Here is a 21,334-nt window from a genome sequence, read left to right as displayed (position 1 = left end):
GGATACAAGACCTATTCCATGAGCCTAAGGTGCTACCAGTGTCCCTTTCCCACTTGGTAGTACGCATGGGCTGGGCTCATGTAAAAAGTCCGAAAGGAACCGACCCATACCCTCTAAACCACACATCCTCAATTTTCCCCATAAGTCACATCGGCTTGGACCATGCTTAAAAAAATAAAATATAATATAATACATGAATTGAGCCCACAATGAAGTCGGGCTTGGTTGAATCGGACTTGTAGAAAATGTGTCGCGAAAATGGGTATCAACAGACACTAACCCGATCTGTTTATTAAACGGGTCAGTCGTATCAACTCGAATATGATATAAACTCGTTAACCTTCAACTCATAATATACTAATTTCATGTCGAGTTGTGTTGTGTTCACGGGTAGTGTTAAATTTTGTCACCCCTAATTTTAAGTTAAAATCGATTTTTTTTTTTTTTTTGAGTCATTCTTACTTTCTTAGAATTAAAAAAAAAAAGAAAAAAGAATAAGAGCGGTTGATTGACATAAAATTGTAGTATTAAATAAAAAAAAAAAGAAAAAAGAAAAAGAAAAAAAGAGCGCAGGTTCACAGGAACAAGGCTGGACCGCCGGTCTACCCACACGTATCCCTTGTTTCTTCCCCGCACTAAACCCTGGTCGCTCTAACTACATTTGGGCTTTAGCTCTCACTCACAAACCAAAACACACACACCACCGAGTTCACTCTAAACTCAATACAATACCAAGGCTCTAACTCGGTTCCTCCAAGCCATGCAAGTGGTTTCGCAAGCTCGCAGACTCTCTAGGGCTTTCAAATCTCCGATTCTTCTCAACTCGGACCGATTCTTCGCTCCCGATTTCCGATTCCTTGAATCTCCTCTCACTTCTCTTCAATGTCCAAACCACCACAGCTTCTCCTCTCTAACCCCCTGCTTTTCAGGTACCTTAACATTTCTTTGCTTTTTAAAAATTTTTTGTTTGGTTGCTTAGAAAGTTGTAGTAAAATGAAATCACGGAAATGAATTTAAAATCCTCGAAAAAAAGTAACAGCTTAATCTAGACATTAGTTATTTATTTATTTTTTCTTAATTGGTGCTGAATGTGAACCTTTTTTACATTTATTTCTCGTTAAATTTTGTTTGGTTACCGAGAAAGTTATTGAAAAAAGAAAGCACGGAAATGAATTTGAATTTGCTGATAAAGGAACTGAAAAAGCTTAATCTAACTTGGCTGAGTAATTTTTTGTGCTCAGCAAAATTAAGTAGTGGTTATTGTTCTCTCCGTACAAAAATGAAAAATCTTAAGACTAAAACTTATTTATTTTTCGATTTTCATGCATTTTAACTTAAATCTTGTTTGGTTGCCGAGAAAACCTAGGAAATGAGAAGAAAAGAAAATTCTGGAAATTGAAAGTTTCAATTGATCAAATATGTATTGAGATATAAAGGAATTCTTTTCTCTGTAACCAGAGAGAGTTCATATGATTGGATTGGGATTGGATGAATGATTTTGTGATATGAAGATATTGGAATGTTACACAGGGATGATTCAAAGCAATCATTTGCAAGTGGCACAACAGCCGATGTATTTGATGATGTCAAGGGCATCTTTTGCTTCAGAGGCGAGTACAACCGAAAGAAATCCCACAGGTTATTGACTTATGTGTTGGATTTTTTTTTTTGAGGTTGTTCTTGAAGCTAGTTTGATGATATTTTGCTTCAAATTTGTTGAATGCAGAGGCTGTGAAGGAGCTTTATGACAAAATGCTTGATTCTGTGGCTGTTAAAAGAACGATGCCCCCTAATGCTTGGTTGTGGTCGTTGCTTGAAAATTGTAAAAACCATGACGACATTAAACTTCTATTTGACATTTTAGAGAACCTCCGAAGATTTGTAAGTTTTTGTAGTTTCTAAATTATAACACCTTTTGTAATCTGCAATTTGACCTGTAGAATTTTTTTTTTTGGGGTAAGTTAGATACACTCTCGGAGGGTCTTGAACCAAAAACATCATCCTCCATCCTATTTTTATGGGAGGGGGAAGTTCCGTTTGAGCTACAGTTTATTGACAGTTTGATCTATAGAGTTAAAATGGTTGATAGCTGACAGTTCAATGCTTTTGGCTGCAGAGACTTTCAAATCTTCGTATCCATGACAATTTTAATTGCAATCTGTGCCGAGAAATTGCTAAGACATGTGCTCGTGTAGGGGCCCTTGACTATGGTATGTTTTTGACTTTGTATTCTATGCTTGAGTTCTACTTCTTTCTATATGTCAACATCCATTCTGCTGATTGCTTTTCTTATTTAAGCTAGTTTGCTTTTCTAGTTGGTTGTTTACACCTAGACTTTTAGGAATCCATGCATCCCAATTGCTGCACTTGTATTGTTGTGTTTGGAACTTTGCACCTGCAAGGCTTCTTCAATTGCTACTCTGTAGTTTATGAAGATTTTTAGCTTAAATGTATGCAGGGAAGAAGGCCTTGTGGAAGCATAATGTGTATGGCTTGACTCCTAGTATTGGATCTGCCCACCATTTACTGGTATTAATGACCTTTGACTCTTTTTTATCTTATTTGGAATTCCCTTGTATTAGCATTGACATGTAATAAATTATTCTTGTAATTCGTGCAGTTATATGCTAAAAATCACAACGATGCTAAACTCATGGTAGAAATAATGAAACTTCTGAAGAGGAATGACTTACCACTGCAACCTGGTACAGCAGATATTGTTTTCAGGTATTATAACTTATAACTGCTTCCTGCTTTTGCTTTGCTTTCCAGAAAACTCCAAATGCTTCACTTTCTAGGAAATTTGTCAATTCTAAATTTAAGTTATTTCAATTTTGAACTTCAGATGATCGGGACTGGGTCCCAAAAGGAAATTCTCCACCAAATTTAGAACTCAAGTTTGTTTCTTGTCCAGTTTTTCTTGGTTCAACTATCTAGGTTTTCATGATTGTTGTGGTTGCATGCATGTGTTTATATAATTATACGTTTATGATTATGCTAAATAGGTTGGATCATTGTTTGAGTGAAGAGCCCATATCTAAATTTAAAGTGTGTTTAATTAGATTTGTTAGGATTTAGGACTGAACCTTTGATGTGATGAACTTTTTTAGCATTTAAGGGATTGGAATGTGGAATGGGTTGTGGGATGGGAACTGTTTAGGGAAAGTGATAAGGGAAATGACTTCTTCGTTGTAGTCATCCTCCAAGAAGAAGAAGACCTCCTTGATTGTTGCACTTTTCGCTTAATTTTGTATACATATTGTATACCTCCTGTGTACATGGGGGGCACATTTCTAGTTGATTAATAAAATTTTTACTTATAAAGAAGAAGAAGCAGAAGAAGAAGAAGAAGAATAAATGGGGATTAGGAAGAGAGCTTAGAAGAGAGTTTGGAAAAAATGTATCAACTTTTGTAATGACCTTGAGTACATGGTTGCCTAGTATTATACTAGGAGATTCCAATGCAATTTTCAAGAAAAAGATAAAGATTCACTCTTTAACTAACTAACAACCTTTGTAATTAACTAACTCTTCTTGGTTTAGTCTTGCATGAGCTCCACACAAGCATAGATGTGTTGCTGGGCTGGCTGTTGAGCTAGATGCAGCTTGGGTTCACTACATTTGATCTTTAAATTGAACTTGTGCCACTGTCTGTGTTATCAAATTTAAGATGTTAATCCATTGAAAGGCCTTGCCTTAAATGTGTTACATTGTGACTCTGTTCGGCCAAGTCTAATTGCTCTGAAACAAGTGGTCAGTGGAGTTATTTAGTGTAGTGAAGGAAATTATTTCTTAACGATTTATTCCTAATATTTTTGTGTCTTTTGTTCTTTTTTATTTTTAATCTATAATTTTATCTTGTCAATTTACTTTGGTGCTGTTTTTAAAATGATTTTGCTAATGTATTTGTTAATCAATTGCAGCATTTGTTACAACACGGATAATTGGGAGTTGATGTCCAAGTACTCAAAAAGGTTTGTCAAGGCTGGAGTAAAATTACGACAAACTGCATTTGATGTATGGATGGAATTTGCTGCGAAAATAGGTCTGTGAAAAGTTTTATGTTCTCCTGTTTCTTTTTTTCCTTTTTGATATTTCGATAGTTATAATGAGAGAGGGGGGAGTTTAAACCCTGGGTGTGAGTGTGTTTCCGTTGGAAACACCAAGCAGTACCAGTGGAGCTACAAGACTCTTGGCTATGTTCTCCTATTTCATGTACAACATATGTTTAATGTCTGTACTTACTGTCAGATTTTGGAGGGTGGTGGTGGTTTTTGGGAGGGGATTGTATGTAGGAATTGAAGTCACCCATAAATTTAGTAAAGTTCCATGGAATATGCTGTGTTCTGTTTGCATGAAATCATATACTTGCATACTTATTGTACTTGGCTTGCTGCCTGTTTTGGTACTTTTACACTAAATTTCTCTTGAAATAATACTCCCTTTTGTCCCAAAATAGGTCTTGCTTTCCTTTTTGGGATTACCCAAAATGAGCATCTGCTTTCAAAAAGCCAAAGAGTTCACCTTTTAATTTTCCCATATTTCTCTTGCCTACTTGTTAAAACAAGCAAGACATAAAAAACACACAATTTTCAACCAAGACACAGTTTTTGTGATGGGGGGAGAATTGATAAGTTAGTTGAGAAGTTATTTACTTGCTAAACATCACTTACCATGAGGCAAACCCCCCTCCCCCCCCCCCCCCCCCCAAAAAAAAAAAAAAAAAAAAACCTCTCTTTTCAAATAAAAGCAAAAAAAAGTTGATCAACATAGTGTTATTTTGTAAATAGTAGCATCTCTAGGAGTCGTGTCATTATTTCAATAATTATGCTTTCCTTTTGTCCAGAAGATTACAGTGCTATTTGTAGAATTGCTTTAGTAAAGTGTTTCAAGCTATTCATCTGTAGGGGATACTGAGACACTATGGAAAATAGAGAAGTTGAGATCCGAGTCAATGAAGCAGCACTCTCTTGTGACTGGTTTTTCATGCGCTAAGGTAATAAATCTTATTATCATCAAGTTTATGCCCTGGTTGAGTGTGAAAATTGATTTGGATATAAAAAATGTGTGGTTCCAAAGTTTATTCTGCGCTCTCTGTAGTATGCAACTTCTCATAGAAAGTCCTCAATAAACTCTGAGAGACATTGCTGTCACTGTAGAAAATAATTTTGACTTTTGTTTATGTTTTCTTTCAGATTTTAATTGTTTTTGGCTAAGAAATTTGAACTTGTTTTGAGCAACTCTAGTTAAGGTTTGGGTTGGGTTGAGCTATGGTAGATTTTCAGACACACAGTGTATGGCTAAGCTTGGGTTTATGTCCTTGCAGGGTTTCCTATTAGAACATAAGCCTGAGGATGCTGCTGGCATCATTCAAGTCCTAAATCAGGTACCTAATATTTTGTGTGCTTGTTAATATTTTCAGAGAATTCTCCCCCAACACACCCACACACACACAAACGAGAGATTGAGAGAAAGAAATTAAAGAAGAAGAAGAGGAAGAAGAAGAATAAGAAGCAGCAGAAGGAAAAAAAGAGCTACTAAAGTTGTGGCATAAACTGCTCCGGCTATCTAGAGCAACTATCATACCATTGAAACCACTAAACAATATATTTTAGCTTCTTGCTTGTTATATCCAAGAGTGATGAATATAAAATTTTGATATATACTATAACAACCCACATCATGGCTAGTTTTGCTTATGCAGTGCTGGTCATATTGATAGCATGCAGAGAGGGAAAATCTTCCTAGGTTTTCTGTGAGATGCAGGTTTTGTTTATTCAACATACTAATTAAGGGCTGGGCATAATTTAGATTGCATCTTAATGGGACTATAACCAAAAAAAAAAAAAATCTTGAATTAGTAACATGCCATTGATAGTGTTGATCATGCCAAAGCAGGCCCTGGGAGGGGGGAGATCTGGATATGGTCTAGTGACAAGCAGGGTCCAAATTATTATTCAGTGTAGCTACATGAGTAACATGATTTTTGTTACTTGGGTGAACAGAAAAGATGTTGAGAGTTAAAACATGTTCTTTTATTTGTTACTTTATTTTTTGTTTGTTTTGTTAAAGCGATTGGTGCTTATGTGTGGCAGACTTTATCTGACGCAAAGAAGTCAGGCATCATGGCTGAACTCCAAAAGCTGGTAAACGAGTGGCCTTTGGAGGTTATCAAACGCCAAAAAGAAGCAGATAGGAAGGTAATCCTTTTAATAATTGAAGATTTTGAACTTCTATGTTTGTTAAATTGTGTGTTTGTCTTAGAAATCTAAGCTTAAGCATTTCTGTCTCTGTTATGTCCCATAACCCAGGCATTAGCTACATCTTTGAAATCAGATATTCCTGCTATGGTTAGTGGTCTATTAGACATGGGCTTAGAGGTGAGTGTCAATGTTGAAGACCTAACCAGTAAAGAAGGTATTCTGTATTGAAGAAAATTGGCGCTGAAAGTGAAGATCTAAGCTCCTTGCACTCATTGTATCTTGTACCAGAGAGATGACCATGTGTTTCAGCCAATACTGGTTGAGAATGAGCACCTCAATGATTTCCTCTTTACAAAAGACACTTCTAAAGCCCTCATTCGCATCCTCTGACCAAGACAAAGATCTTTGTTCTCTTTTTGGATGTAATTGTTTTGCGTCTCTACAATTGTTGCCATTCATTTTTCTGTTACATGCTCATGCTGTATATTGTGGATCCGCTGGTAGATTGGTGCGGCATAGTCATAAAATTTTGGTGAGTTTTGTTCAAAGGAGAAGGATCAGAATATCTGATTTAATAAAACAATCGTTGGGCATCTGTTTCTAGGAACAGTTTTACACTGATTTCCAATTTCTCATAGATAGAGCTTGGTTGCTGTCCCAAATGTACACTGTCCTGTTACAGAGTTGAGCTTAAATTTTGCTTGCCTCTACCAGCACACTAGATTGTTGTAAGCGCCCTACATGGTATGGCAACATTTTTTCTTTCTCAACCATTCGACTTTCTACTTTTGACATACTATATTGGTAAGATTTTGGTATGTTCTGATTTTAGCTGGGAAATTGAGTTTAAAACCGTCCTCTCTCTACGTTTGGGTTGGGGCAATTAAAGTAAATCCCTTGTACTCTTACTTCTGTGGGTTTTCTTTTTTGGAATGAGGAAAAAAGGATCTCGTGTGTGTGTTTATTGACCCCGACCTACTTAAACCCTGAAACACTTGGCTTGGGACCACTTGGGAAAGTTGGGGCTATCACTTCACGAATCCCTTCCCAGCCTCTTCACTGGCATTGATCTTAGAGGTATAAAAAATGACATAATTAACTTCATTAATTGTGACAGAAAGTGGTCATGTGATAAAATTAGTCCATGTAACCAATTTATTATGAAAATATCTTTTAATAAAACTGTCATTTTAATTTGTGAGAATATCATTTTCAATTAAAATTTAGTAAAAAAGAAAAAAAGAAAAGAAAAGAAAAGAAAAAACAACAACAACAACAATAAAAAATTTGGCTTGAAAAGCACAGCACCCCTCTCTTTCTTATTTTCTTTCTCTTGTGGACTGACCACATTTTTTACTTTTTAGTGAGAGTAAAAAAGCACACTTCTAGATTCAAGAACGTTGATCAATAAATAACCAAAAGTTGAAGAGAATTTTTTGGAAATTCAGACCAGTATTGGAACATAATAGGAATGTATGGGATGCTCCCATATAAGTGATATAACATTTATGCAGTGAGAAATGCAATCCATATATAAAGATAAATGCATTCCAGTTTAGTCTAGGCCATCTCAACACTTTGATTGTCGATGGGCAACTTGGGTCATTGTCAAAGTTCCACTTCTGGCCTCAATGGAACATAGAAACATTGGAACAAACCCATATGTGAGGAGCATATTTAGGACGTGTCCTCATGAAGGATTGAGATCTGGTGCAATAGCTATTACACTATATAATACCTTCTCAATGGTTAAGATTAAAAGTTAAAAAGTTAACTTTTGATACTAACCATTGGATCAAGGAAGTTAAAACGGTAAAAAGGTTGAGAGTTTAAAAAAAGTTATAAATTTTGAAAAAATAAAAAAGATGTGAGAGGTATTGCATGATGCAATAGCCTTAGGACTATTGTATCGGATCCTAATCCGGTCGTCATAAGCATAATTTCAGTCTTGTTTTAAATAAAACAAAGATAATAAATGCATTCCAATTTATCCAAAATCTAAATTGCGTGGCCAGCAAGAAATATGAAAAAATTAATGATAAGATGGTACAAAATATGACTGAAATACGCGTAGGCTCGTTCTATTGCAATGATTGGGACTTAGCCCAACAGTTTCGTGCATTCTCATATTCTTCTAGTGCAAATACTTTCCTTTGCTACAACATATTCAGACCCCAATCTGAGATTCTGAGTAATGTTTTCTTGGTAATTCTATAAAGCCCCACAATTTTGTTTTCTTGCTTGTACAACAAGAAAAGCATACAAACAAAAAACAAAAGGTGAGTTTGGATTTTTTTTTTTCTTTTAACCTTTTAATTTATTTTTTAAGCTTCACAACTGTATATTTATCAACTTTCAACAAATAAAAAAAATCCCGAAACTTATTCCAAACTCATACAAAAAAGAGCAAAGAAAACAAGAAAAATAAAAAGAAAAGGTGAAAAAGAAGGAGAGAGAAAAAGGTTGAGTACAACATATTTAGCATGTCCTGCTAGCCTCTAGGTTATCAAAATTTTGTGAATAACTCTATTGTACTCGGATCTTTTTGTGTCTGAAAATTTTCTTTGACATATTTACTCACAATAAATAATTTAACGTCTGGATATATAATCCGTATTAAAAATATATTTACTTGAAAAAAGACAATTGAAACCTATAAAATCAAAATCTCCTTCTTAATCTTCTCAACGGTATTGCCTCCATTGCCATTAACACACGCTGTAATTGTAACCATTACTTGCCCATGATTAACTGCAACATTTGCCGCCAAGACTTCTGCTTGGTGCTTATGAAACACCATGAAAATCTTTGTCAATAGGCCTTGTTTCATCAACGTTTGAATCCCAAAAAATGTGACATTGCTAGAGACGATGACATTGTCAGAGAAATTCGAGTTAGGAACTGTCCCTCTAATTGGTGCCATTGATTTTGATGATTCCTTAAGCTTCTCCAACTGCCTTTTCTTTTCTTCAAGAAGAATTATATACTTCGCAGTTTCAGAAACTATCTTCTCCCTTGTAGCCTTATGACATAAAATAACAACAAACACAAAACATTGTTATATATACTAAAATCCAAATAAAAACCCATATACCCTGTAGGCAATTAGTACCTGGCATGTTAAAAATAAACAAAATTTGTGACTAGCCATTTAATATAATTTGGTAAACCATAGGAGAGAGATTAAGACCCACATGCTTTGATTGACAAATTTTTGTGACATTTGTGATCCATAATTTTAAAGGAACATAATAGCTTTCGAGTTAAAATTGAAGTAAACCCGCCAATCTTTATATATAAATATGCACTCACACACAATAGGATTTGAAATCTTATATCAAGAAGATTTGTGCCTATGAACCATAAATTAAACACAAACATACAACCCATTAACCTTAAGAGAGTTAAGAACCATTGTGTTGAGACACTTAAAAAGAATAGTATGTGAAACATTGAATCATAAAATGTAAAAACTTTACTCACAAACTTAAAGGGAACCCCATTTGAATTCCATACAATCTAAATTTTTTTTTACTTTTATAACAAAATATAATTAAGCATATGAACCATTAATATTATTGAAAATGAAATAAGAAATAACCCACTAACCTTGGGAAAGAGATCAGGGACATTTAACTGAAGATAATTATAATTCTGACTCATCTTTACCCTCCTATCTCTCTCTTTCTGGACACTCTCACTTCTAGCCGTGCCTTTTGGTGGCCTCCCACGCTTTCTTGAGCTCGAACCCTTTTCAACACACACAATTTCAGGCTCATGCAAAGTTGATATTTGTGACAGTGGTGGTATCACAGAGTCACTGTAGTCCTTCATGATATCAAATAGAAAATTACTTATCTCCTCCTCTTTTTCTTGGCTTTCACTTTCCATTTGCCCTGTAAATTTCAAACGGTACTTTGGTGGCGAATGTGATAGGAAAAAAGAAAGAAGAAGAAGTTTGATTGGTTAAAGGAAACTGTAGGAATATAATTCTGAACACACAGATTTGCAGGATAGGCTTTTGTGAGAATGTGCTTTCTATGTGTTACATCCAAAACCAATCATATATAGTTTTGATTAATTCATCACTTTCCTTTTTGTTTTTGTTTTTACCATTTATCTTTCGTAATATTACATATTTTGTCTCTAACTTTTAGCATTTATTTTCATATTGTTCTTATACTTTAAAATGTCTTTCAAAAGTCTTTTCTATTATCTAATTGATGGAAAATGCTAACGTATTAAATCAAAGACTGTATTAGATCAGCATATTTTACATCGATTTAATGATAAAAGACTGTATTAAAACAATTATGAAAATATAGAGATTAAAGTAAAACATTTTAAAATATATAGGCGATTTTGAAATATAGGTAAAAAGTTGAATAGCCCTTTTTTTTTTTTGTTGTTGTTGTTGGGGTGATTATTATGAAGATTGGACCGTGCTGATCTCACTGACTATACGTTGGTGTGTTGATTTGGAAACAATGATTATGAGTCAAAATCTGCATGCACATTTTGAAAGTGGGTATGGTGAGGAATTTTATATATATATATATATATATATATATTTATATGATTTTTGCTTTGCGATATGTTTTTTTGAGAAAAAGCTTTGCGATATGTCATTGAATATGAAGTGCATAAATAACTAACGGTGTCCATTCTTGGAGATTGCCTTGGATGTAGTTTTGGACCATCACATTCAGATTCAGTGTTCTATTTTTTGAGTTTCATTTATGTATATAGTTAATTATTTATTTAAGAAGAATTTTAAGACAAATATATTGGTGTTTTTCAGCAATTAATAGAGGAAGAAATTGATGGTTGAAATATTAAATTTGAGGACTTGCTGCTTATGTAAGCCATGGGAATCAGTTAGGTTCACGTGTATTATTGCCAATTTTATAAAATGGAACATGTTGAGACTAGAGAGTAAGACAAGATATTTTATTCTGTCTATTTGTAGTTGGAGAGCACGACACATGCACTCTACAAAGTGCAATCTCTATTCTCTACTCACTGTCTAAAACTTTTAATAGAGTTTTATTTTTTAGTATTATTTTGGAAAATGTCTTGGACTCCCATCAAAATAATTAAAGCTAAGAACATTTACTTTTTTGTTTTGGTTAAATACTTAACCATCCTCTTAGTGGTGTATTTTTGTTAAAATTTTATATACTTTTATGTAGTTTTCTAAAGCTAACTTTTGTCATGCCAAACATGCTTAAAAAAGTTTCAAGAAAAACTCGTCCTCTACAATCTACATGTGATGTTTCACTCCAATTCATTTTTTTTTTTTTTTTGGCATGAATGAGCTATGATTATGTTAGAAATTTTGAGGACTAGAAAGTAGAAATCTGTACTTAAGTTAATTTGTTTTCTGCATAACAAAAGAGTTAATAAAAAAAAGGGGGAAATCAAAGGATCTCTTCATCTAAGAGCTCCTTGATAACGACCAAGAAATAACTTGAGAGATAGGAATGGCCCCTATTACAAGAGGACACTTGGCAATCCAAGACTAAAGACTAAAAATAATAATAACAATAAGAGATTTTGGACAAAATTGCTTTATATTGTCAGCAACGATAGAGCTAATTTCTCTAGATAAATTCAGAGGTTATCCACTGATACCAATTGCTTAGGATTGTACAAGAAGAATTTCAGGTAGTTACTTTAAGGTGAAGTTGTACAAGAGAATATCCCTTCAGCTTGTTTGACCACTGAGGTCGAACTCCTAAAGTATACTATTTCTTTTTTCTTTTTCTGTTTTAACACTTTGTTTGGGAACTAATTTCAAAGTAATGAGTACTGGTGATCTCGTCCCAAATGAAAGCTGATTTAAGTGCAAATATTTATGATATTTTGTGTGTGTGTGTGTGTGTGTGTGTGTTGGTCCAAGAGAGTGTGTTATGTTTCTCAACAAAGAGAGAGAGAGAGAGAGAGAGAGAGAGAGTGTTATGCTATTGTTGTTATTATAAAAAATATATATATAAAATAAAAACCTTATGTTTTTTTTTTTTTTGAGAAGGAATAAAAACCTTTTGTTTGTAGTCAACCCATGTCTATGCATATTTTTAACCCAAAAAGAAAAAAAAAATGGTGAATACATAATAAAGTCTTGGCCTTACATCCTGAACATACCAAGGATCCTTTATTATAATTTATTTTCAATTTATTTGATTTATGTACAATTTCTGAAAATTATATTTTTACTAAATATCATTATACTTTTATCCAACTTATTTTCTAAACTTAATAAACTAATAAGAACAAACACTTCTACACGAGCAAACCACAGCAATAAAGCACTTAAGCACATTGCATATATGGTTCAACAAGAACTTCATTGAAACCAATAGCTCAAAGTATCAATTTGATCTTGGAATGACAGCCACAACTTTCATATATAAGCACTCCCAAATTTCTACTCTAATGAAAAAAAAAAAAAGGGAAATTGATAACAAGCCGTATAGGAATGGTAGCTATAACTTTCTGAGTTAAAAGTTAGAAATTTAATAAACACCACATTTATCATTAATACAATTTGGCATCTTGACGATAGTTGTGAAATATTTTACAAAAATTATTGTGACAAAGATATTGAAAATATAAGTACTCTTTTCACATGACATAATCATAAGCAAACCAACCACGATTGAAGGGAAAAAAACAAAAAGGAAAAAAACAAAACAAAACAAAAACAAAAATAAAAACAAAAGAAGAAGATACAATTGGGCTCCTTGGAGATGAGAGCACAAGGCCCAAAAATCCAAAAACATTAGTAGTAGTTCACAATTTTATTCTAAAAATTAGATGACCTTTTGTTGGAGCTGAGAGCAGACATGAGACCTAGCAACAGAAATACTAGTGCTCCAAGCTGAGAAAGGCCAATAGCAACTGCACCTTGGTCACAAAATTTTCCAAACACACTACAAACTTCTTTCCACTGCACATGAGAATTCCCTTTGTAGCCCATTAAGGCAATGGCGGTGGCGGCTCCATTGCCGGAGAAGACTAATGCAACCATTAGTGTATCCAGGATGATAATCATCTTGGGTAATATGTTGTTTTCACCTTTGCTTGTGAATAGGAGGAGTATAGAGAGGGCTGCATATGAACATGCTATGACATTTGTTGCCACAAAATACCTAGTACAAAGATAAAAAAGAAACGTTAATTCCTAAAATACTGCATTTCCAAAATATGTTTAATAGTTCCAAAGAAGTAGTAATATTCTTGGAAGAGATATATAATTGTCATTCAAAAGGATAATTAATAGAGCAATTTTATATATTTACATGCTAATACAAATTGTTACTAACATAAACAATAAATTATCCTTGGTTTGGGAAACACATGATCTATTATTGAGGATATATTATTTGTCAATAAGTCAATATGTCCTCAATAATATAGATCATCCACTACCACGAGGAAAGTTAATGCGCAGACCTTTTAGCTAAGGAATGAGTTTTTGTTAGTGATAATTTTGTTTTGTATTTAAATCCTCCTTCCTTTATTTTCTACCATCATCTTTAAATGTTTAGTTTGTTTTAATTAAATTTCCTTTTCACCCAAAAAAAGAGAAAAGAAAAGGTCAATAAGTTGAGAGGATGGGATTTTTAGCAATATATATATTTGGGACCATGTTGATGGTGACACAACACTTGTTTTACACAATTGAAGAAGTAGATGGATGATCTTCCAACTTGAGTTGACGGGTCACGGGTGATGAATCCACCATCGATCCAACTTGTAATTTCAACATCACTTTATTAGAGTTTCACCAACACATAATGACATATATTAATTGCAGTGCTAGCAACATTTGAACGGTTGCTTTGTCTAGCTCTTTTTTTTTTTGGGAGAAAAGTCTAGCTGTATGAAGGTGATGTCCTATAGAGTTGGAAAGTCATAAGTTGTAGGATCGATGTAATTAAAGATCAATTCAATGTTTGCAAACAGATAGAGTTTTAATTGAACTTTTTTTTGTTTTGTTTTGTTTTTGTTTTTTTTTTTTCAGCTTTATTATTGTTGTTAGTGGGCTATAAATAAACCAAGTTATTTATAAGTAATTCAATTTTTTTTTTTTAAAGTCCTAATAATGGATGCTCTTGGAGCATTTGTTAACTAGTTTTAAAAAGTTTTAATATCACTTTTATGATAAATACTAGTATAAAAATACTCCATAAACCAATGCCTTTAAGGCATTCATTAACATTTCTCTTAAAAAAAAAACTTAGTTCTATTGTTCTATATGTTTTTGGTTAGTAAATGAGACAAACTCATCTATTGAGCTTATTCAATAAGAAAATGAATCAAGTTTAAACATGTAATCTATTTTGGTGATTACTCCATAAATCAATGCCCTTAAGGCATTCATTAACATTTATCTTTAAAAAAAAAAAAAACTTAGTTCTATAGTTCTATATGTTTTTGGTTAGTAAATGAGACAAACTTATCTATTGAGCTTATTCAATAAGAAAATGAATCAAGTTTAAACATGTAATCTACTTTGGTGATCAACTCGAGTTTGGTTCGTGTTAGAAATAAAATTAAATGAACCAATCCTGAACTTTTTGACAATCAATTCAATTCTCTATTTAAAACCCTACTTGTTAATTCTAAAAAAAAAAAAAAACCCTACTCGTTGGTTAGCAAACACCTTTGAGCTAACATATTCATTGCAAAATTGTATGGAATCTAATATATAATAAAGCTAATGATGTTTAATTTGAAATTATTGGACTAGATTTTGTGTCACGCTGTCATCAATAATTCAAAAATATATATATCAAAATAATATTAGTCAAATTTTGTTTAAATACTGGTATTAAGGTAAAGTCTAATACATTCAAATTTTAAGAATCTCGTAACAAAGAAGAGAACAATACTATAGACATAAAAAATTTCTCACTTTTTTCATAATTTATTAAGATGACAAATTATAATTCGTATATTATTTCTACATAGCTCTACTCTATCATTGGAAAAAATATATTACACATCTAATATATGTTTCCTTCCTCTCACATAGAGGTGGACCCACATGTGTAAGGTCCACCTCTATGTGAGGGGGAGGATGAGAAAGTATCTCATGAGACCTATATGGCTATATCTTAATGACATGTGAGTTCCATGCATGTGAGACTCTTATGTCAGAGAAATATAAGTCTCATGAGACCGTCTCATATAAGAATTTTCTGGAGGAAGATATATGCACCAGATTCATGGTATACCTCCTCCTGCCATTGATGTACTTTGAATAACAATTATAACATGCCATCCCAACAATTATGAAATATTTTGCGTTCATAATCAAAATTATTGAAAAGAAAAAAGACATCTGAATTAAAGGAATAACTTACACAAAGGCAGACAAGTAATGCCACTTAGCAGTAACAGGAACATTGATAGGTGGCAGGGTTGGGGTGAGCTGAACTGGGACAACCTTGGTCTGCTTGTTTACCCCCAAAAGTATAGCAGCAACAAAAGTTAGAACAAAAGCCAAAAGCCGTACAAGTAATTCACGACTCTTGGCTGTTCTTTGATTTGCCATCTTCATTTCCTTCTCTCTACTCTCCAACCCATCCATACCACCCATACTGACCTTGTTCTGGCTCTCCATTTTCAAAGAACACACAGAAAAGCACTGAACCTTCTTAGAGAGAGAGTAGAGGGGGCAAAAGAAAAAAGAGTGGGGAGGCTTATAAATAGAGAAGGTAGAGATGGGTTTTGGTCAAACGGGCAAGTGTGAAAGAGCTATCAATGTTTGGCATTGTTAGGAGGGGAAAGTAGTGAAGTGGTTCATAAATTTGCACCAAAGGTAATTAAGACAAGCAGGTGGATAACACTGTATGTATGTTGAAGAAAGAGGACGAGTAATGGGTAGGAAGACTATAGGAGCCTGCAATTTATTACGAGCAGTATCAATTTGGTAGTGTGTTTACGTGTGAAATTTGTAATAAGATCAATGATTCATATGTGAGTAGAGGAATGAGTAATGCTTTCAAGTATTAAGTACTAGATAATTGAGAGGTTTAAAATTTAAAAAAAAAAAAAAAAAAAAACTAGGTTGAGAAAATTACGTTTTTTCAAAGAGAGTGACAAAGAAAGTGTTCATTTTTTTTTTTCTTTTGGGGTATTTATTGAAAAGTCAGTATCATTTTCTAAGAAATTTGTAATAAGATCAATAATTCATATGTGAGTAGAGGAATGAGTAATGCTTTCAAGTATTAAATACTAGATTGAGAGGTTTAAGATTAATCTTGCTATCTTCATTATCAAAAAAAAAAAAAAAAATTCATGCTATATTCGTTGTATCAATTTGTTGATATTTTAGTGGATTTAACTTTATTCACCGTTATGTTTGTGAGTTTTTAAATTAAAATTGGCACTTTTAATATATAAAAAGTTAAAAACAATGGAATTGAATATAGTGTACCTGTGTACTTTTACCTAGCTAATGTGTTTAGGTGGAAGAAAATGAATTAAAAGGAAGGATATATAATTTTAGATAAATACTACGGCCGCAATATTTTTACAATAGATCATATATAGGTAGTTAATTAGTATTGATTTTAATTTGAATTTATTGTTAAAATTATTTTTTTGTTCCACTAATAACAATCTGTAAGAACTTATCATTTATTATTTGTTGTGAAAGTATTGTAAAAATATTGTAGATATAATATTTTTCTTAATTTTACTATCATGTTATTGACCTTTTATTTTTATTTTTAAAAACTGAAAATATGGATAAAATTAGTATTTTACAAAGAGATAAATGAACGAAAATTTCTTTAAAAAAATCTCTCAATCATTCCAATTGTAAAAGTTGGAAAGTCGCACAGTATCTCCACGTTAGGACAGCCATAAATTTGGACAAATAAGACCAAGTACACTCACCGTTAGAATTGGGGAATCGGAGAGTTAAAACCTACAAGTACACAACCTACAACCATCCAAAAAAAAAAAATAGTACACAACCTACCTCAACTTTATGACAGCCGAAAAATTTGATATTTATTAATGTGAAAAAGTAATGATGATAGACTAATAAATAAAGTGATCAGTTCACATGTAAACTAGTGGAAATTTACCAATTCAACGAATTTGTAAAATTTGTCAATTTTTATCGTCGTGTATTTTTAGTGTGGTTATTATTACTTTACAAGTATAAATATTTGTAGAGTGTGGGGGATAAAAGTCGAGATTCAAGTTTTCAGGAAGAAATTTTACACATATATAAACAAATTAAAATAAAAATTCTATTTTGTATAAAAAAAATATCAATTTTTATTTATTTATTTACTATGTGATCTCTAGCACCGTCCACGGCCTGCTTTGGAATTTACAAGTTCGTGGCTTTGTTCGTAGAGTGCCAAGTGCCAACTATATATTAATAGGGGTTTATTTTGATAAGATCTTGTGGCATCTTAAGTTTGATCGGCTGGCAACAGGGTCACCAATACTAGTTCGATGGTTGCATTAAAATCAATTGAACTTGAAAAGGATCACAACTTTTGTTCTTGATTATTGATACAATAAATCTAACCTAATGTAAAATGTAATAAAATATTTGAGTGTATCTTCTTTATTATCAAGAGCAAATGTAATAAAATATTTGAGTGTATCTTCTTTATTATCAAGAGTAAGACTTAGGTATAGTATTTATGTGCTGTTCTTTAAGTTTTCCTTTTAAGATTCTGTTATGTGGATTTTTTCTCATGAGATGGAAATGTATTTTATAATTAAGTAGCCACATAACTGAATCTTAAAAGGAAAACCTAAGGAACAGTACCTAAGGTACAGTACCTAAGTTTTGTCCTATTATCAATTAGTTTTGAAGTGAAGTGGCATAGTTTATCGTCCAAAAAGTGGTATCACAACCAAAATCATGGGTTTGAGTTGCGGGTTAATCATCGTGAGTGGGGATTGTTAGGAGACCACAATTTGACTCCTTACGACTGCTCAAAAAAAAAACTCACAAACGTAATGTTGAATGTCATAAAAGGCTTGAATGTGTCTTTCTCATTATCAATTGATTTTGAAATGAAATGACACAACCCATAATTCGACAAAATTTAATTGAAAAAATCTAATATTTTGCATGTAAAGAATTGTATTTATTATTATATAACGGGTGTCTTTAGAGCATTTGTTAATTGATATTTTTATGAAAGTTTTGATACCACTTTTATGGAAATATAAAAAGATGTCAAAAAATTAATTACTTTTTTCTTTTCTTATAAAAAGTTTCTAAAATTTTTTTCTAAACCAATGTTTTTAGAGCATCTATTAAATTTTCCCAATTAACAAATAAATCAAATAGAATTATGGTTTTTGTTATAAAATAAGAGAAATACAATTTAGCCTCTTTAGTTGATAAAGTAAACAAGTACAAAATAAACAAAACTAGAAAAGTTAAGTATGTTAGATTAGGTAGCCATAGAGTATAGAGACTAAAACCCTCATTTGTTTTCCTTTAATTACTTGAGATAGTTATTAAGACTAGTCTCTAAGCACGCGCTCAAGTGCGTGCTCTGAAGCTCTTTTAGGTAGCCATAGAGTATAGAGACTAAAACCCTCATTTGTTTTCCTTTAATTACTTGAGATAGTTATTGTGGGGCCCAACAATTTTTGGGCCAGCTCCATTTATACGTTGGAGCCCAAAAGCCCAAGCCGAGGAAGGTTATGGTCCAGGCACGGTAATTCAAGTACAAAATAGCATTGGGATACAGCCGAGGATGATTCAGTCCTCGGCCTGTCCAAAGTCTCCTCGGAAGAAAGGGCAAAAATGGTATAGAAACAACTTGGGAAAAAATCTAAAATATCTGTGCCAATAGAAAATGGTATGTTGGAAAGTGTAACGACCGGGGAAAGCTGCCCTTACTGCCATTCGATATTCTGCACCTGACAGAGCCATACTTTCCAGCTTTTTCAACCACCCCCAGCCACTCCGGGTATGGGCTGATGGGACAAGTATCAGTTTTGGAATGTCGGCCCTACACGTGGACGAAAGACAAAAAAACACGAGTTAGTATAAAAGGAAAAGTAAGTAATTCGTAGAAAGGGCTGGGAAAAATGGCCAAAAACCAGAGCCTCCCAGCTCGCCTCCAGGAGAAAGACTCCAGGGGCGAAGACGACTTGACTATGTATGGATATCACGAAAAACCCACCGCCTGGTGACCAAGGCCTAGCCTTTCAAACCCACGCTCTACAAATGATATTGTTTGGGCCTTTTTACTTGCGAACTCATCACTGCTATGGTTCGTTACGAAATCGTGTCCTTACAATTGGCGCCGTCTGTGGGGAAGGCTTGTGTGTTGGCATAGGCGGTAGGTCGAGAGAGTTCCTTTGTCATTTCTAACAGACGGTTATAGAGTTCTAGTGTGAAGTTCCGCTAAGGGCTATGATTCCTGACTAGGGGCTACACTTGGTAGCGTCAACCGCATGGATGGTTCTAGGGGCTTGGCCGAGGAGCTAATTCCCCTAAAGCCAAGGTCCCACGCGTGAAAACTGAGTTTTGGACAGAACCAAGGTATTGTATGGTCCTCGGACTCAAACCTATGAGGAAACCAACTACTTGGATGAGAAAATTGAGTTTTGGACAGAACTAAGGTATTGTATGGTCCTCGGACTCAGACCTATGGGGAAACCAACTACTTGGAGGAGAAAACTGAGTTTTGGACAGAATCAAGGTATTGTATGGTCCTCGGACTCAAACCTACGGGGAAACCAACTACTTGGATGAGAAAATTGAGTTTTGGACAGAACCAAGGTATTGTATGGTACTCGGACTCAAACCTACGGGGAAACCAACTACTTGGATGAGAAAATTGAGTTTTGGACAGAACCAAGGTATTGTATGGTCCTCGGACTCAAACCTACGGGGAAACCAACTACTTGGATGAGAAAACTGAGTTTTGGACAGAACCAAGGTATTGTATGGTCCTCGGACTCAAACCTATGGGGAAACCAACTACTTGGATGAGAAAACTGAGTTTTGGACAGAACCAAGGTATTGTATGGTCCTCGGACTCAAACCTATGGGGAAACCAACTACTTCGATGAGAAAACTGAGTTTTGGACAGAACCAAGGTATTGTATGGTCCTCGGACTCAAACCTATGGGGAAACCAACTACTTGGAGGAGAAAACTGAGTTTTGGAGAGAATCAAGGTATTGTATGGTTCTCGGACTCAAACCTATAGGGAAACCAACTACTTGGATGAGAAAACTGAGTTTTGGACAGAACCAAGGTATTATATGGTCCTCGGACTCAAACCTATGGGGAAACCAACTACTTGGATGAGAAAACTGAGTTTTGGACAGAACCAAGGTATTGTATGGTCCTCGGACTCAAACCTATGGGGAAACCAACTACTTGGATGAGAAAATTGAGTTTTGGACAGAACCAAGGTATTGTATGGTCCTCGGACTCAAACCTATGGGGAAACCAACTACTTGGATGAGAAAACTGAGTTTTGGATGAGCTCAAACCTGTGGTAAGGTCAGCTACTTAATAAAGATTCTAAGTAGCTCATCCTCGGCTCAAATACCATAAAAGGTTAAAGCTATTAAAGTTGTTAGGAGGATGATAAAACACCCTATTACTCAGTAACCTGGAGGGGCTGTTCATTTCCGGGTTATATGTCTTCGTATGATTACCTCTTGCACCGCACATAGCATTCAATTGTCATCTCGGCTATTTTGGGGTAAGTGTTGCTTTCATAGGTCGGCAGTGTTGTGCCAAGCAACTTTGATTAAATTCATGATAATAACTTTTCCTTAGCAAAAGTATCTGACCCTAAGTGTCATTAGTTCAAGTCTGCATTATTGTGTCGAACAGCACTCGTAAAGTCCATAACAACGCCTTTTTCCTTGATAAGGGATTTTGGCCCTAAATCTTGTACTCTAAGGTCGGCGGTGTTGTGCCAGGCCGACTCAATAAGCTCATCATAATGTCCTTTGTTTTTATTCCTAATAGGGGTTTCAGCCCTAAGTATCACTTGTTCGATTCAGTATTATTAAGTCGGATAATTTCTATAAACACAAAACAAGACCTTTTTATGGACTAGGATTTCGGTCCTAGACGTCGGTCAAAGTGTAAAAATAAAAAGAATT

At 34.0% G+C, this 21,334-nt stretch overlaps 3 protein-coding genes across 3 annotated transcripts; 1 reads left to right on the top strand and 2 right to left on the bottom strand.

Annotated features, from left to right (window-relative positions):
• Positions 1–649: 649 nt before the first annotated feature.
• Positions 650–6,976, top strand: LOC115950659. The gene is made up of 11 exons (XM_031067883.1): positions 650–929; positions 1,531–1,638; positions 1,727–1,881; positions 2,117–2,210; positions 2,459–2,529; positions 2,621–2,727; positions 3,924–4,045; positions 4,908–4,996; positions 5,327–5,386; positions 6,096–6,200; positions 6,312–6,976. Exons 1-11 carry the CDS (start codon positions 761–763, stop codon positions 6,429–6,431), a joined length of 1,200 nt encoding a protein of 399 aa, XP_030923743.1. The 5' UTR covers positions 650–760; the 3' UTR covers positions 6,432–6,976.
• Positions 6,977–8,810: 1,834 nt separating this feature from the next.
• On the bottom strand, positions 8,811–10,094 carry LOC115949753. Its single transcript, XM_031067038.1, has 2 exons — positions 9,813–10,094; positions 8,811–9,225 (listed from the first exon to the last, which is right to left on the bottom strand). Exons 1-2 carry the CDS (start codon positions 10,092–10,094, stop codon positions 8,857–8,859), a joined length of 651 nt encoding a protein of 216 aa, XP_030922898.1. The 3' UTR covers positions 8,811–8,856.
• A 2,616-nt stretch (positions 10,095–12,710) lies between these two features.
• LOC115950755 (CASP-like protein 1E2) lies at positions 12,711–16,148 on the bottom strand. Its single transcript, XM_031067993.1, has 2 exons — positions 15,575–16,148; positions 12,711–13,354 (listed from the first exon to the last, which is right to left on the bottom strand). The coding sequence occupies exons 1-2, from the start codon at positions 15,832–15,834 to the stop codon at positions 13,009–13,011; spliced, it is 606 nt and encodes a 201-aa protein (XP_030923853.1). The 5' UTR covers positions 15,835–16,148; the 3' UTR covers positions 12,711–13,008.
• Positions 16,149–21,334: the final 5,186 nt, after the last annotated feature.

This window comes from Quercus lobata, chromosome 6 (genome assembly GCF_001633185.2).
Source record: "Quercus lobata isolate SW786 chromosome 6, ValleyOak3.0 Primary Assembly, whole genome shotgun sequence".
In the NCBI taxonomy this organism is placed as follows: domain Eukaryota; kingdom Viridiplantae; phylum Streptophyta; class Magnoliopsida; order Fagales; family Fagaceae; genus Quercus; species Quercus lobata.
This window is presented reverse-complemented; position numbering and strand designations above follow the sequence as displayed.

Excerpts from the sequence above, each read along its gene's own strand:
- LOC115950659 (XM_031067883.1), top strand. The coding sequence starts at position 761 with ATGCAAGTGGTTTCGCAAGCTCGCAGACTCTCTAGGGCTTTCAAATCT. Across the intron at positions 2,211-2,458 it reads TGTAGGGGCCCTTGACTATG|GGAAGAAGGCCTTGTGGAAG; the intron begins GTATGTTTTTGA and ends AAATGTATGCAG. Across the intron at positions 6,201-6,311 it reads AAAAAGAAGCAGATAGGAAG|GCATTAGCTACATCTTTGAA; the intron begins GTAATCCTTTTA and ends CCCATAACCCAG.
- LOC115949753 (XM_031067038.1), bottom strand. The coding sequence starts at position 10,094 with ATGGAAAGTGAAAGCCAAGAAAAAGAGGAGGAGATAAGTAATTTTCTA. Across the intron at positions 9,226-9,812 it reads TCCCTGATCTCTTTCCCAAG|GCTACAAGGGAGAAGATAGT; the intron begins GTTAGTGGGTTA and ends TTATGTCATAAG.
- LOC115950755 (XM_031067993.1), bottom strand. The coding sequence starts at position 15,834 with ATGGAGAGCCAGAACAAGGTCAGTATGGGTGGTATGGATGGGTTGGAG. Across the intron at positions 13,355-15,574 it reads CATTACTTGTCTGCCTTTGT|GTATTTTGTGGCAACAAATG; the intron begins GTAAGTTATTCC and ends TCTTTGTACTAG.